Source organism: Colobus angolensis, unplaced genomic scaffold (assembly GCF_000951035.1).
Source record: "Colobus angolensis palliatus isolate OR3802 unplaced genomic scaffold, Cang.pa_1.0 Scaffold19, whole genome shotgun sequence".
NCBI classification, from domain to species: domain Eukaryota; kingdom Metazoa; phylum Chordata; class Mammalia; order Primates; family Cercopithecidae; genus Colobus; species Colobus angolensis.
The window spans coordinates 15,071,121-15,088,528 of record NW_012115043.1 but is presented as its reverse complement, the minus strand read 5'-3'; the positions used below and the strand labels follow the sequence as shown (position 1 = coordinate 15,088,528).

Sequence of the window (17,408 nt, the reverse complement as noted above, 5' to 3'; positions counted from 1 at the left end):
CACGATAGGCACTCACATCTAAACAAAAATACCATATAATAAAAGAAGGCAAATAACAGAACAATGTAAAATTCTAACAAAAACATCAGAAATATGCTGCCATGGAGCAGATGCAGATGAAAACAGTAGCCACAAATTTTAAAAACATAATGAAGCAATTGTCTCTATTTGGAAGACCACAAAGCAAGAAAAGATGCCAAGACAACAACACATTTAGAAGGAAAAAAAAGAGTGGCAAAATCAAGGGTGAAAGTATAGGAAAAAAATAAAATCAGAGACATGAAGACAAATTAGGAAGGAATACAGTGGTGAGCAGACATTTCAAATAAAATAAAGGAAACATATTAGTAAGAGAAAAGTCCATTTAAAAAAATTAAGGATTAGAAAAAAATGACATATGCCAGGGAAAGAAGATAAAACAAATTCATATTGGAGATGAAATTGTATGGAATAAATATTTAAAAATACAATTCAAATAAACTGTGCTAAATCCAAATATACAGGTTGAAAGAACAAGGAGTATGCCAGAGAGGACTCACCCAAAATTCCCAACACCAAGTTATATCATTATAAAATTATCCGTCTTCAAAACAAAAACAATGTAGACGACCAAAAGGCTATAGACAGCCAGACAAAAAGATCAAACCACTTATAAAAGGCAAAATAATTCAGCTTGTCCCAGATTCCTCAACAGCAACATTGAATATTAGAAAATGGGAGCTACACCAACAAAATCCTGATAGTGGGATTCGATTTACTTTATATTAGATCAAACTATCTTTCCAGAATGGACTATAGTGAAATTGCTTTGAACATGAACGATCTCAAAGAAAGATGTTTTCAGACTCCTCCTAAATGAAATTACTACAGAATGAACTTTAGCTAAACAGAAAACCAAATAAACCATGACAAAAACACTGATGATGAACACTGGATATATTTACATTAGAAAAAGATCAAAACAAGTATGACATAAGGTCAAAAAAAACCACAAATGTAATGTCATGTGCCCTGACAATGGAAAAATAATACAATGAATAAAAATTGGGAGAAGATAAAAGGACAAAGAATACGAGCTCAAAAGTTCATAGATTGCCTCACATATAGTAGTAGTTCATAAAGGAATATCAGTTAGAGCCACCAAATAAAACTAATATAGGTATAGGCATTTTAACAGCAAAGGCAAACAAATGCTTAGACAATACTGACTAAAATCAAGTAGCAAAAAAGAAGGGAAAGACGGGTGGGTTGAAAACAGGAAGTTTCATGCTACTTCAATCTTTCCTCATAGAAAAGAACAGTAGAGAATTGCTAAAGGAAGAGAAGACTAGTGGAGTTATACATTAAAATTAGAAAAATAACCAGGAGAACAAAACTACAACTCTCTTAGAAACCCAAGCTAACCACACATAAAGCAACTACATTGTGAAAGTCTTTTTAAAAAAAGAGAAAGGAAGAATTAATGAAAAATATTAACAGAACTAAGACCAAAAAAACTATCATTTTGGTAAATCTAAATCCACTATTAAAAGAAGAGATTTTCATATAGGATCACAAAAGAAAAGTCAACTTTGCTCAAAGCAAAAGGCACACCTAAAACAAAGTAATTCAGACAAGTTGAAAATAAAAGAATAAACAAAGAATATACCAGGCAAATGGAAACCATACAGGGGTTGTGACTCTAATATCAAAGAATTTGGGCTAAAAGGCACTAACCAGTAAAACCAAGAAAAGGATATTTTATTAAAATGCTAAAGGATACATTCACAACACAGTATTTTATTTTATTTATTTTATTTTATTTTTAAGACAGAGTCTCACTCTGTCGCCCAGGCTGGAGCACAGTGGTGCCATCTCAGCTCACTGCAACCTCTGCCTCCCAGGTTCAAGCGATTCTCCCACCTCAGCCTCCCAAGTAGCTGGGACTACAGGCGCGTGTCAACATGCCTGGCTAATTTTTTGTATTTTTAGTAGAGATGGCGTTTCACCATGTTGGCCAGGCTGGTCTCAAACTCCTGATCTCAGGTGATCTGCCAGCCTCAGAGCGTCCCAAAGTGCTGGGATTACAGGTGTGAGCCATGACTCCCGGCCTCACAATACAGTTATAAAAGCTAGATTCTTCTATATCATAAACAACAGCAACAACTTTGAAACAAAATTGCAATGTATGAAAGAAAATACTGGTAGTGAAAGATGTGGATTGAAACGTGGTGTTTGTCAATCCAGGACAGACCAAGTGGACTAAATGGAAGCGAAGACACAGAAATATAAATATAATTAATAAGCTATATTTGGCTGATAAATATCAAATTCCATACCCCAAGGGAGAAATAATATACCTACTTTCAAGCTTCCCTGTAATATTGAATACCCCCTATACTTTACAAAAAAAAAAGTATTTGTGAAAGCTTGGGCTTTACCATTAAAGAAACTGAGTTTTGAAAGCTAGTTATGCCAGTTAATTGGTTATACAACAATGAAAAAAAAACTCAAAGAATTTTCTAAGGATTAATGAAATAATGTATTTAAAGCTTAGTACTGTGTCTGACACATGGTCTCAGATAAATACATTTTATTATTGTAGAATATTTGATATTTTAAATATTTTTCCATTGAAAGAACACATTATTTACATGCTAGTCTGCAAAAAATCATTCACAAATAATCTAAAAATCACATTCTTTTCAAAATGAAAGTTATTATAACATTAAAACTTTAGTTGATACATAAAAATATATAAACTAGAAAGTAAAAAGTTCCCACAGATTCAAACTTTCCCTTCCCAGATTTGGAGACCATTCTTTCAAGATTTCCTTATGATACAAACACATATACTGTTCATATTATCTTCAACTTAGTTCAGTTGTAAGAAATACAATTTCTTAGAATGATAGAGATACTTTCCTTATTTAAAATGTCATATTGTTCTATTATATTAATATGAAAATTCTATGAAGTTCTGGTTGTTTCTACTATAAGTAATTACAACCATGAAGTAACACATAAAAACCACATTTTGGAGAATGTTGCCATTCTATCCAGGTGCAGAGGTATATATAACATGCTACAATTTCTGTACAAAATAGAAAATAAGAACATTCAGGTTTACTTGTACATCTGGAAAGAAAACCAGAGAGGATTCAAAACAAACTAATAAAAAATTATTCTCTCTGAGTCATACTAGGAACCAGGTAAAAAAAGACACAAAGGTAAGATTCTTCACATGTGTATCTTTGTAGGCTTTTTAGTTTTGAATCATTTCACTGTATTGCTACCTACTTAAAAAATTAAAGAGATAAAGAACGTAGTCTTTTTTTTCTTCATTTATAATGCAAAACATAAAAAAAAATCAGAAATCTCATCCAAACATTACACAGAAGAGGAAAATTGAAAGTACTTCTACAGGATAATTCTCCTATAAGACCAAAGCATAATGTGCAGTTATCCAGGGCTATACTCTGAGAGTAAGGACAGACCAAATATGGTTGTGTACATGAATAAGAAGACTGTATTTATAATTTTTTAAGTTCCCTTTTTTCTACTTTTTTTGTAAAATGCTGAATTTCAATAAAATGTGTCAATCTCTGAAACAGCAAAAACTTTTCCTAAGTTACTTCTCTGCCGTTGCACCCCTCTCCTTCTTTCTTTTCCTTATATAATCTACAATGCCTTTTTTCTGATCTCTTTTCTCCCTTCCTGTCATTTATATTGGGCACTCAAGGGGGAGTACAGACCATCTCTACACAAACACAGGATACTATAATATCTACTAAAATACTTTAAGTGTTACCTAAATCTCATACTTCATTAGTACTTTGGACATTTCTTAAAACCTAAATTCAAGGGCTTCCTATACCAATAAAAAGCTCAAATTAATTTATACAATTATATGAACTATATTCTGGACTGACTTAAAACAATTATTTCATATGAAATGCACCAACATTTGGAGTTTATACTTGAATATTAAAAATTAAAATATAAAACTCAGATTTTCATTGTGACATGTACATGTTAACATGGACACAAACATAAGGTAACAGAATTTTTAAGTTATATGCAAAAGTATAAATGTAATAAAATGCCTGTTTTATAAGAAGTTTGAAGAGTATGACCAGATAAATAATCTGATTAATACGTTATTTTTAGTTAAAATTAAAATACAATAAGCATATATTATAATATATACAAATTTAAGTTTTAAAATTTGAGGATTTAGAAGGAATTTGAGAATCTATATAATCATTACGAATGTAAATTGTTACTTAAATGGATATACCAATAAGATTATTTCTGGACAAACCATTAATTACTATAATCATCAGTATTTTTAGAAACGTGCAAACTTTTTACAAATTAAATTTTGAAAGAGTTTACCTTCATGTGATTTTTCAAAGGATCCAAAAGATTGAAATGAATGTTGCACTTTGGACAGGCTCTTGGAAAAGGTGTTCCATTTTTAGATTGATTTGATGAGGTATTTGCACCTAAAATAAATTCAGAACTTTTATGACTCAAATTTCATCATTTTTTACCCTTAAATAACCACTAATAATACTTTTTAAATTTATAGCCACTTCTAAAATGTATGTATAACTACTGTAACTTCTTTTTACATACCAGATTTCATATTTACCTTTTGCTAGCATAGCCTGGGAAGATGTCACTGAAGGAGATTTAACTGAAGATAATATAGTTGAGGAATTTGCTCCAGAAACACTTTCACTGGGCTTAGGCTTCTTTGGATTAGCATTATTTACTTCAGAAGTAGAAGGACGTTTTGATAAAAATGAACTTTCATTCATACCTACAATAATTTAAAGTGAGAAATATATTTTTAAAAATTAGAATATTATTTATATATGAGTAAAAATACTTTGGAGCTAAATTAAAGGTTATTTGGAGCTAAATTCAATATAATTGAATTATCATATCATGACAATAATGATAAAACTTGATATGATCCCAACTCAAGGGTGTAAAGAAATTGCACATATATTTTCATGGACTACATACATTTAAATAATTTAAAAAAGAGTCCCTCTATAAAAGAAAATTCTAAATACGACTTCAAATAAAAAAATTTAAATAGCTATCATAAAGGGCGCCAGACCAATACTCCAAGCCAAAAAAAAAGTATACTATGAATAAGTTCTGACAAATGAATTATCTTTAGATGTTTAAGTGCATTGAGTACATTAGAGTTTGTAAAAAAAAAAAAAAAACAATTACCTGTTTCAAAAATTTAGAGATGCTCTTAAGATGCCTTTTTTTATTTAACAACTTAAAATGTCTAATGGAAATTTAGTTCTTTCCTACCTAACAAACTGAAGAGTGGTAAGAGTGGTCTACTCATGGCTTTGAGTGGTATTACTACTCATATTGCTATGTACAAAGTGGAAATAAGTAATCTTGAATGATAATACTTCATTCATTTATATGAAAGGACACATAATGGAAGTAGTAAGTATAATGATTTTCACACTACGTTCCCCAGAAATTAATGGGTTCGTTTTAGAGAATATATTGAGCATGTCTAACAGAGAAACTCTTTTTTGCTTTATTTATTTAAATTTTGTTTATATAAGGATCTCATTCCTAAAAACACTTTCCCATTTGAAAACCAATTTGTTAAGGCTAAACGATTTTAGGTTTATTTAATGCATTCGCGAGAGAAATGAGGATATCCAGGCTATAATAAGGCTCAGAAAAGTCTTATTTTGAAAATAACACACAACTGTACTTTGTAAAAGAGATCCTAAAACTGTACATCATATTTTAGTCCTCCCAACTATACATTAAAAGTAGAAATGGTAAGGTAACTATATTGGAAATAGTCCAGGTTTTTAAGTCAGACAAGGTAAGTTCAAATCCACACCTTGTCACTCTCTAGTTATGTATTTTTAGCTTAATTTCTCTAAGCCTCAGTTTCCTTTTTTATAAAATAAGTTATAACACCCTATTTTACAGAGCTGCTTTAAGGACCAAATAAGATAATGTACTTAAAGCACCCAACAAAACATTTGGTACACAGAAAGCACTCAGTAATAAATTACAGCTATTATCATTACTAACAAAATATTTTATATTTAACTTACCTTAAAGGGAAAAAATATAATAGATTCACTTGTCAGCTTTTTAATAAGGGCAAACATTACAGCAAAATAAGAGTACTATACTACTTGGCTTCTCTGTTTCATCCTTTTCAGATAACATAAAAATGATTTTTTTCCATCTTCAAAATACTCGATTACTGATAGATATACTGTAGGTACCTGGGAAAGATTCTGTATAATCACATTCACATTCTTGTGAGATGTTTAACTGAAAAACCAACGAATGTTGGAATTCTGAATTAAGCACCTGATTATACAGCAGGCTAGACAGTAGAAACAGACTGCTTTAAGAATTTTTAAAACAAGAAATCTCAAGATTAAATAAAATCACTCTCTATTTGTTTTAAATTTTGATGCTTTAACTTATTTCTCTGTTGTGTTTGGCTTGTGCTGCTCCCTACCCACAACAGCTCTCTCTCTGCTGGTAAAAATCCTATTCTCATTCAAGATTTAGCTCAAATCCAGTCTTCTCCAAACCCCCATAATCTCCCTGGATGGTAGTCTGTTTATCATGTTACTGAACATGTGGCACATACTATTTCATAATTATCATTCAGAATAACTGTGTTGTCAAGTCTTTTAAAGCTTATAATGTATTCTCACATTTCACTTGGATTTGGGCATTAAAAAATCCCTAAGTAGAGCAAGAATTAAAATTACATGTCCAAATGAATGGTTCCAGATGTGAAGAATGAATGCATTCTACAAGAAAAATTAAAATCTCCCTTTTAACAATTTGTGAAAACCAAAGTGGTTAGGTAACTTAACAGAGACTACAAAAATCTTAAGAATAGAGGATCAAATCATCCTACTTACTGCTCAGGCTAAAGTCCCACTCGCTGAAGTAGAACACTTACAGGAAGAATAGGAGTTACTATTTCTCTTTATTACCAAGAAGTTTCAAGAATTTAGACTTTTTCTATGAATAAAGTCTATATGCTTTATGAAACCAGACTTAAGACAACTTTTTTTCTCCCTGTTTCTTTTGGTTCTTACCTATTTCACAAACCAGATTGTTACTAAATACGTGACACCCAGAGAGGTGAATATTAAATCAAGGATTATCAAAATGGAAATAGAGTTGAAGTTTATAATACATTTAGTATTACCATTAAAAAGAAACTGGGAAAGGGTTTGGTAAATTCTCCGCACTGATTTGTTAGTAAATCTAAAAATTCCAAAAAATCACATATACGTCTGTTTAGTCAAATACTTGGATACAAATTGCGAATATACAAAGAGTAACCGCCTTGATTACAGGGAATTTTCAATTAGATAAAATTCTTTTATAGTACACTAATTTATTTTAGATTAATGAAGAACTTTGTTATAGTATACAATCAAAGAACTTTCAATGTTCCTCAACAGGGAAAGTTCATTAATCCTTCAATGTACATTTAATGAGTACTTACTATGTGCAAATCACTATTTATTTATTGTTGGCAGTTTATAACAGCACTTTATAATCATACTGAACTACCACGCTAAAATAATTAGAACAGAAAGACACTAATTAAGAAATCAACTATAACCATATATTTTTCACACTAGTGTCCATAGAAACTAATTAATACTTTTTTAAACAGAGTATTTACGCTACCTGAGATGTTCTCTGACTCACAGATTATTTTAGTGTATCTCAGCTATGGTTAGCTCCAAGTGAGAATGAGTTCAAAGTTGGTTGGCTTACTTAATAGGAAGAAATAAAATATTCTGTCATTAATTAGGATTTCACAGAAAATTACCCAAGAAAGGTATTCAAGAACTACTAGTGATGTACCACCTTACAATATATGAAAAACTTCACACAAGGGTAGGGGCTTCAAAACAGAAAGTCAATCTCATATGCATATTTATCAAGTTTCTTTTTATAATCTTTATGAAAAAAATACTAAAACCAACCTGCCATAGAAAGTGTTGGTCCCCCTTGGTAATGTGATAATCCTGTATCCTGGGTCAAGTCAAATAGTAACTCTGATGACTTATTAGACACAATTCGTGATGAGTTTGTTATATAACCCTGTTAAATAGTTCAAAGGAAAAATAATACATTTATTCAACAGTTATAATTATTTCAATATAATTATTTTACATAATTATGTAAGAATTTTATTTCATAGACATTTACAAAAGTAAACTTAATTGTATGCCCAATATTCTAAGGAAATCCTTTGATGGCTCAATTATTAATAAGTTAAAAACACAAAGATAATTGCTACTTTGCCAAAATTATCATCTACTGAAACTGAAAGCAAGCTATTACTTAGAGCTGGTTTACTGCTGACTAGAAAACTAAAATGGGGGGCATATTCTTAGTCCAACTTCTTCAAGGTAAAAGAAACATAAATCAACTTATATATCAATAAGATTGATACACTTTAGATGACTTCTAAAGATGTAGTATCCTCATTAAAGGGCAAATAATAGAACTTAGCAAAATCTTTGGGCATAAGCAAGGAGAAAAATAAAAACCATATTTACATGACCAAAGAAATTAAAAGCTTCTATGCCTCTAAAAACCTCACAACTGAGATATCAGGGCAAACAAACAGAATCAATCTGCAGTATTATGCATCAGTGTTAAGGATGAATATATCACATAATATGAATTTTGAAATCATCTTTATTGGAGAAATGTATAAGCTATGCATCAGAAGGAGAAAAAATGGGCCCCACACCCTTTCCATCATCCCATAGAAAGCCATGCTAGGCCAGGAATCTTTCATCTCATCAGGCAAATATGAAAGCAAACCGGTCAGTAGAGTGAACAAATAAGAATGCCAGGCAGACAGGGTTTATAACAGAAGTTGTTTATAGGAATAACTGGGGCCAGCTGTCCTGCCCCTGGAGGCCTCGGGACTCAAAGGAAGTTTTAGCCCTTCCATCAGGAGAAAGGGTGGTCCAAACTAAAAGGAAGATCTTAGGAAGAGAGGAGTGAAAAGTATGAGATGAATGATAATGTGGTCAAGTATAAAGCAGTATAAAGTTATAACATATATGAGCATACATATATAGTGTACATAATTATGAAAAATATGGCCAATATAATTTAGGGACATACACTCCAATATTATTATACATTAAATATAATGATACATATACACACACACACACACACAAAATACACTCCAATACTATTAATACATTTAAAAGATACTCATTGTGGACAGTAAGCTCTCAGAGTGACTTTTGGACCATTCTACATGTCATAATATATAACAAGCAAAAGTTTCAAGATTAACAATGATTAAAAATTAAAGGAAAAAAGACTATCACTTTAGGAAAAATATGGGCAAAGACCATAAACTGAGAGAATTCAGACGTCAAATACTAATGAACAACACATACGAAATACCTTTTTTCCAAATTGCTAGCCAAAGAAATGCAAATAAAAACAATAGCAATATTTAACTAATGAATTGGCATGTTACCATAATATCTACTACAAAATAAATTAATTAGCCACTACTCTTAAAAGTGTCAAGGTCATGGAAGACAAAGAAAGAATGAATAACTAGAAAATATAAGGAAATTAAAAAGAAATAACTGCAAGGTGGGATCCTGAACAGGATACTGGGCAGGAAAAAAAACATTAATGGGAAAACTGATGAAATTCCAGTAAGGTCTATAGTTGGGTTAATGTTAATTACCCAGTTGTGATAAGATGTTAACATAAAGAGAAACTGGGTAAGAGGTATACGGGAACTGTTTGTACTATTTTTTCTGTGTCTAATATTAGTTTGAATTAGAAAGTAATAATATTCATTATTGGCAAAGTAGAGCTTATATTTTACATTAATTTTTCTGCATAAAAGCTTTGGCAGTAGCTATTGAAGGCTTTAAAAGGTTCACTTCCTTTTTGTGTGTGTGTGTGAAACAGAGTTTCACTTTTGTTGCCCAGGCTGGAGTGCAATGGACTGATCTCCGCTCGCTGCAACCTCTGCCTCCTGGGTTCAAGTGATTCTCCTGTCTCAGCCTCCTGAGTAGCTGAGATTACAGGAGCATGCCACCACACCTGGCTAATTTTAGTAGAGACGGGGTTTCATCATATTGGTCAGGCTGGTCTTGAACTTCTGACCTCAGTGATCCACCTGCCTTGGCCTCCCAAAGTGCTGGGATTACAGGTGTGAGCCACTGTGCCCAGCCAGTTCACTCCCTTTTATCTAATTATTCCATTTTTAAGAATTTATGGTAATGAAATAAAAATGTTTAAGGGAAAATTAGTTATAACAGCAAAGCAATTATAACCTGTATGTCTAACAATGGAGAAATGATTAAACTGATAAACTATTGTGCAAAAATTAACTTTTTTGTGTGTGTGACGGAGTCTCACTAAGTCGCCAGGCTGGAGTGCAGTGGCGTGATCTCAGCTCACTGCAACCTCCACTTCCTGGGTTCAAGCAATTCTCCTGCCTCAGTCTCCCGAGTAGCTGGGACTACAGGCAGACACCACCATGCCCACCTAATTTTTGTATTTTTAGTAGAGACAGGGTTTCACCATGTTGGCCAGGATGGTCTCCATCTCTCGACCTTGTGATCTGCCCACCTCAGCCTCCCACAATGCTGGGATTACAGGTGTGAGGCACTGCACCCGGCCAAACTAACATTTTTTTAGGAAATGTTCCAAGTAGAATGTTCAGTGAAAAAACAGAAATATATATTTGCATATACTATAGGGTCCTGATATACTCTTCTCACTTTTCTAAACTCTGTCCCCAAATACATATTATTTCATAAGAGAAACATAAAGGTTTTATTATAAATTAAGGAATATTTAAGTTTGAAGAATTTTGCTTTGTTACTAACTTTTCTATTGACACGGGTTTGTTAAGAAGTTATGGAAACAAGCTATTGATGTAACTCAAACTAATCCTAGAATTTGAGGCCTAATAGGCAGATGTAGGCATTTGGGCCTCAACATGTGGTATTTTTTTTTAATCAATAATGCCCTATGATTTAACAGTAATAAAACATATACTTCAAAGTAAACATTTTCTCCAAATATTTGTGGAAAAAATGGAAAAGTTACTTCTGAGTTTCAAGTTATTCACCTTTCAAACTGAAATAATAATCACAATTGTTTTAAATGTACTTGCTCTTCATCGTACATGTATCATATTAAGCAGCTATCACAACAATACTAATAAAGACCTAATATTCTTCCCCATATTATAAATAGGTAAACTAAGGTTAGGTGTGGTCTAATAAGGCTCCCAGTACAGCCCCACTTGTTGCTGACGGAGCTGGAAATAGAATCCAGGTCTGACTGATTACAAAGCCCAAGCACTTAAGCTATATTACATTGACTTTCTAGGTGATAATAACATATCCCATCCCTGCCAACCTGAAAGCGATGTTCAGATACGACATTCCATGAAAAAGTAAACACACACACAAAATATGACATAAAAAACTACTAATTATAATTTATTAAAATAACTTCCAAAATTCAGAGAAAAGTCCCTTAAACAGGATTCTCAATTCATTCCAGAATACTCCTCTGTCGTTCTTAACTTTAACTGCACAGTAGAATCACACTTGAAGAGTTTTTAAGAAGCTATCATTTCTGGGTTCCACCCAGACCAACTGGCAAAACCTCTCATTTTTAAAAAGAATCCAAGTATAGGAACCATCAACTGAGGTGCTTTCATTTAAAAACTATGCCCAAAACATTCTGAGTCAGAAAAGAATCTAATTCCTAACTCCTTTAACATCAAAAACTATTAAACAATGTTTTCTTTTTCTATTTTTTTTTCCTCAAATGCCAAATAGCTTACAATAAGCATGAAAGAAACTACTGAATTAATTTAATTTGATTCCAACTAACAGCAAAGAATTTTTACATTCTGGGTAGCTTTCCAGCTACCTTCAGGAACACCTTTTTTTTCCTTTCCTTTTTTTTTTTTTTTTGAAATGGAGTCTCACTCTGTCACCCAGGCTGGAGTGCAGTGGCATGATCTCAGCTCACTGCAACCTCTGCCTCCCAGGTTCAAGTGATTCTCCTGCCTCAGTCTCCCAAGTAGCTGGCATTACAGGCACCCACCACCACGCCCAGCTATCTTTTGTATTTTTAGTAGAGACACAGAGTTTTGCCCTGTTGTCCAGGCTGGTCTTGAACACCCAACCTCAGGTGATCCACCCACCTCGGCCTCCCAAAGTGCTGGGACTACAGGCATGAGCCACTGCGCCCAGCCACCTGTTACATTTTTTAAAACATTAGAAATAGCCCGTGGAACCTTGGATGATTCAAGACAGAGACTCAGCAGTCTCCCTTATCATTCTTATTATTTAAAGAATATATATTTTTAGGAAAATTCGCTACTATTTTTCTGAGACAGTGGTGCCCTAACTCTTTGGCTTCAGAACCGTTTTATGCACTTTAAAATTGTTGAACCCAAAAACATTTTGTTTACATTGGTTACATCTATCAATATTTTCCATATTAGAAATTAAAACAGAGAATATTTTATAACATTTATTTATTCATTTTAAAATAACAAACTCATTACAGATTAACATAAATAACATTTTAATGAAAAATGACTTGCAAACACAAAAAAAATGACTTGCAAACACAAAAAAAAATGTGAAAAGTGGCATTGTTTCACATCTTTGCAAAGCTCTTAAATATCTAGCTTAATCAAAAATTGTTTTAGCTTCTTATCTGCTTCTGCCTTCAATCTACTAGGACATGTTGTTTTGGTTGAAGAATATTATTAAAATCTGCCTCATAGGAATATATAACTGGAAAAGGGAGTGTTTTAACAGGGTTTTAATTAACTGTGGATATACTACTTTGATGCTATACCAAAACTGAACAGTTGGTACTTTCTTAAAGGTTTGTTGCAGTGTGAAATCTGAAACCGTATCCCAGAATACCTGTTCCATTAAAATCATTGGTCTATCTTAGCTTTTAAATGGATGTTTCACCCATGCATACTTTTGTAATATATATGCTAGTTATGTGGAAAATACTGGTTTCACTGAATTATACAGGTCTTTCAAATGGTGACATAGTTCATTACACAATATTTTTTAAATCATTATTTATGAACACCACCACCCATCAGAAAACTCTTGAAGTATTCAAAAGTTGCCAAGATCACGGTGGCAAATGAGTTTTTCAAAATTCTAATTTTTGCTTGAAAGTTCAAATTTTACCATTGGCAAGAAATATTACTATCAATTGTTTTGGCTGAAGTGAGAGGTTTGAGGAAATGTTTGCCAAACAATCAAGATTGAGTAAGTGTGTGGCAGATAGACTCTAAATTGGCCTCCATGTAAATGTCATTACCCATAAACCCCGGGTCCTGGTATTCATGTTCTGTATAATTCCCTCCCTCTGAGTGTGTGCAGGACCTCTGACTTGCTTTTTATATATGATTTTTGTGTACGTGATTATGTTACCTAAGACTGTAAGGGCATCTTGCTAAGGACTCACTCTCACCTGCTAGCTTTGAGGAAGCAAGCAGTCTTATTGGGAAAACCTACCTGCCAAGGAGCCAGCCAAAAGCCAACAAGATACTGAGATTCTCAGTCCAACAATCCTTAAGGAACTGAATGCTACCAAAAACCATGTGAACTTGGAAGCAAATACTTCCCCAATAGAATTTCAGATGAAACTGCAACTTCCGGGACCACATCTTGAATGCAGCCTTGTGAGATCCTTAAGCAGAAAACCCACCTAAGCCATGACCTGATTCCTGACCCACAGAAATTGTGAGACCATGAGATAAAGAGTATATGTTGTTTTAAGCTGTGTAAGCTTGTGGTAATATTGATACACAGAAATAAATATCTAATACACCATGGTATGTCAGTCATTCTTTCATGTAAAAATGGTGCTCTATTAACAACAACAACAACAACAAAAATCAGGTAGTTTACCTCACAATTCAATCAGACAAGTGCTTTTCCTCAACTATCATACTTCAGACACAGAGGTACTTTATGCATACTACCCATGTTATCACACAGAATATTTTTTAAAACACATATTCAAGTGTAGAGAGTTAACAAAACTAATGACATTTTAATACTTCATCAGGGAAATTGGGTATAACTGAGTAATACTCAGTTGAGTAATATAGTTTACTGTGAGTGCATGGCAGGTGACTAATATAGAAACTACACTTTGGTGGCACTACCTTGATTCACACCAAGGCACCAGCAGCTTACCCACCATTACTTCAGCATCACCAGTGCAAATAACAACACAGTGGAAAAGGAAAACAGTCTTTGATTATAATGACAACACTGTTGACTTTCAAATCTTTGAAAGGGTCTTGGGGAACCCCAGGAGATTGCAAAATACAGTCTGAGAACTGTTCGACTAAGGCAATTCTTACATGACTAAAAAAGTGTACATTTATATACAACATATATGTATGTATGTGTGCATATACACATAAACTATGGGTTAGGCTGGATTGAAATCCCAGATCCATCAACTGCCAACTTTGGGATTTTGAATAAATCTTTCAACCTCTGAGCCTCAGTTTCCTCAACTAAAAAATGAGGATAATTATAGTGTCTACTTCACGGGGATGTTTAAGAACTAAATGAAATGAATTTACCTATGGCATTTAGCACAAAGCCTTACATATATTAACAGCTCAATTAATGTTAACTATTACCATTTTCTATTACTTTTTGTAACAAAAAAAAGTGGGAATATGTTGTAATAGGAAAAAACATTTGTTTTTTTTTTTTTTTAACTAACTGAACTATAAAGGAATGTTTTCAGAGTAAAAAGCTATGATGGTCTCTTGACTGTTTTCCCAATTAAGAATACCTGGCCCAGTTTGCAATCTTAAATATTTGTCATTATGCAATATTTATTACTGATTATAACTTTATTCACATTTTGATAGTACAGTTTTCATTACTGTACCTATTTAGGCATACTGCCTGTTATTGACAGGTTGGGTAGTTAGCTCCTTCAGTTATTACTTGGGGTACTGCTAGAGCTACCAAAAATATAGTGACATTTTCTGATGCTAACTATGCTTCTACTGGATGACTACTTATGATAGTCCAGAATTTTAACTGGGTATTGTTGATATTGATAAATAACATCCAATGGATCCCTGAGCTGGCTGTATAGTTTTAGAAACACTTACAGGTTTAGAAAAAGGCTGAACAATAACAGAACTATCTGAAGATCTAGACTCAGGATGAAAATTTATTGGTGAGGCAGGCACTGGATTTGATGTTGGATTCGTGTAGTGTTGACTTGTAGGCTTGAATGCAGCAGTAATACCTGTATTTTAAAGTAACACAATATATTGAAATTATTTGTACATAATCATTTTTGTCAAAATACTTCACTTTAAAATTAAAATAGTACAATAATACTGTACCTCGACTGAGTGCACCATTCTTTAGTCCCCTTGAATATGAGCTGGGGTTAACTCTGTTCAAAATATCTATAAAAGATTATATTTATTTATTTTAAAATTCATTGTTTGAATGAAATACATATTAAGATAATAGAAATCATCAATTGAAAACATTTAAACAGATTTATGGAAAGAGAATATAACTAATCACTGATTTAAGAATATAGTTCATTTTAAACACATACATCTTTATCTACTAAAGAAACTAAAGAAACAAGATAACTAGGCTTTGTTTTATAGACTAAGAACAATCTTTCTCATTGTAACTCAAAATTCAAAAGCCAGAAGTAAGGGAGTGACAAATCTGACTACATGTGACTCAAAACATTGTGCTTGCAAAGAAACATCACATAGTTAATAAAAATTTTCCAAAAATATATTTATATACAACCTATAATTTAAATGTATATCTTTCTTTGCATGATGACAGGGCTGTACATGCAGTCAGGTTCCTATGATTCAAAATCAAATCCTTGCCCAATCTCTACACTGCATTCACTCCTCTAAAAGGCTTGAAGTTTCATTACAGAAAATCTCACTGGATTATCTACTATTAGTTTTGAGTTAAAAAAGAAAAACTATCAGAGATTGCAGACTAAAGTGAACCAACAGTTTATCGTAGCATTTTATTAGTTAAGAGGTTTCAAAACCACCACTACACCAGAAGTCAAGCTGAGCCTGCCATGACTTTGAGGATCAATTTAAAGTTCCTCATTCTTGCATGCATGTAAATTCTGTAACTTCTAGCTTATCAAATTGTGGTTTGGAAGCATGAGGACTTGCCTAAAATTGCTGGTTAGAAAAAGGTAAAAAGCACTAAAAAAAAAAAAAAAAAAAAAAACTGACCAAATCTCATAAAAATTTCTTTTATCTTCCTCACAGTAGAAAGGAACCAGATCCCACTAAGTAATTCTATAAAATAATGGTTCACACAGAAATATGGTTGTCTTCTGATAAGGTCAATGCAGTGCTCTGTAATTAAACACTACAGAAATCTTATTACAGAAAGTTCTACTCAAAGAACTTGAAACTGTTTTCACTCAGAAATTCAGGATTAAATATTTACTCAAACCATGAAAGAACTATTGCTGTCATACTTTTTAGTGGGTGTAGTCTATGGATCACAAGTTTTTGACCTCCTTTCTTGCAGTTTTATACAAACATTTGACTCATGTTCCATATGTTAACATATTTTATGGCTTACACATAAAATAACAATAAAACCATTTAAATTATTCACCTTAACATTGCAGAAAAGAAATTCTATTGGGGTCAATCCCCTTCTTGATGGAATTATTTTAAAACTAATGTACAATGTTCTACTTGAATACCACGAAGAGTCATCTACAATCAGTATAAATTCAACTTGAATCTTAACTGTCATGTTTTCAGTAAGAGTTTGAATAATTTTGCAATATAATATTTCAATATAAAACAATAATCAAGAGAATATTATGTTCCACTATTACCAACAATGCCATCATGCCTAATTCATTTTATAATCCAAGTGGCACTCCGCTTAGCATTCCATGAGAGATGACCAACGTGTCACAGGAAATGGTACTGAAAATCCGATTGGTGTAATTACTCTCTCTAATAAAACTGAATAAAGGTGCCAATCCGAGTTTACAGGTAAGCGAAGCAAGAACTAGGCTTTCAGAAAATTTTAGTCTCTTAATCACACTTTGAAGCACTACCATGGTAAGTAAACACACACACACTAGTAAACTGGGTACATAACATTCTTTGGTAAATTCTCCTGGCTTCAAACAAACAAGTAAATGAAATGCAAAAGGATCTATTTTCTCTTTCTCCCTGAAATTTGTACGTTATTTCTCTACACTGTCATACATTTTTGAGTGGACATTTTAACAAATGTCACAGTATCTGC

The 17,408-nt window shown here is 32.6% G+C and overlaps 1 protein-coding gene across 3 annotated transcripts in view; it reads right to left on the bottom strand.

The window, feature by feature from the left end:
* ZNF280D (zinc finger protein 280D) overlaps positions 1-17,408 on the bottom strand; it is a 97,971-nt gene that overhangs the window by 54,505 nt on the left and 26,058 nt on the right. For all 3 annotated transcript variants that reach the window (XM_011940529.1, XM_011940530.1, XM_011940531.1), the window contains 5 exons: positions 15,479-15,544; positions 15,239-15,378; positions 8,019-8,136; positions 4,637-4,807; positions 4,378-4,487 (listed from right to left, as the gene is read on the bottom strand). In XM_011940529.1, the coding sequence (XP_011795919.1) occupies positions 4,378-4,487; positions 4,637-4,807; positions 8,019-8,136; positions 15,239-15,378; positions 15,479-15,544 (605 nt within the window). The remainder of the gene's footprint in view (positions 1-4,377; positions 4,488-4,636; positions 4,808-8,018; positions 8,137-15,238; positions 15,379-15,478; positions 15,545-17,408) is intronic.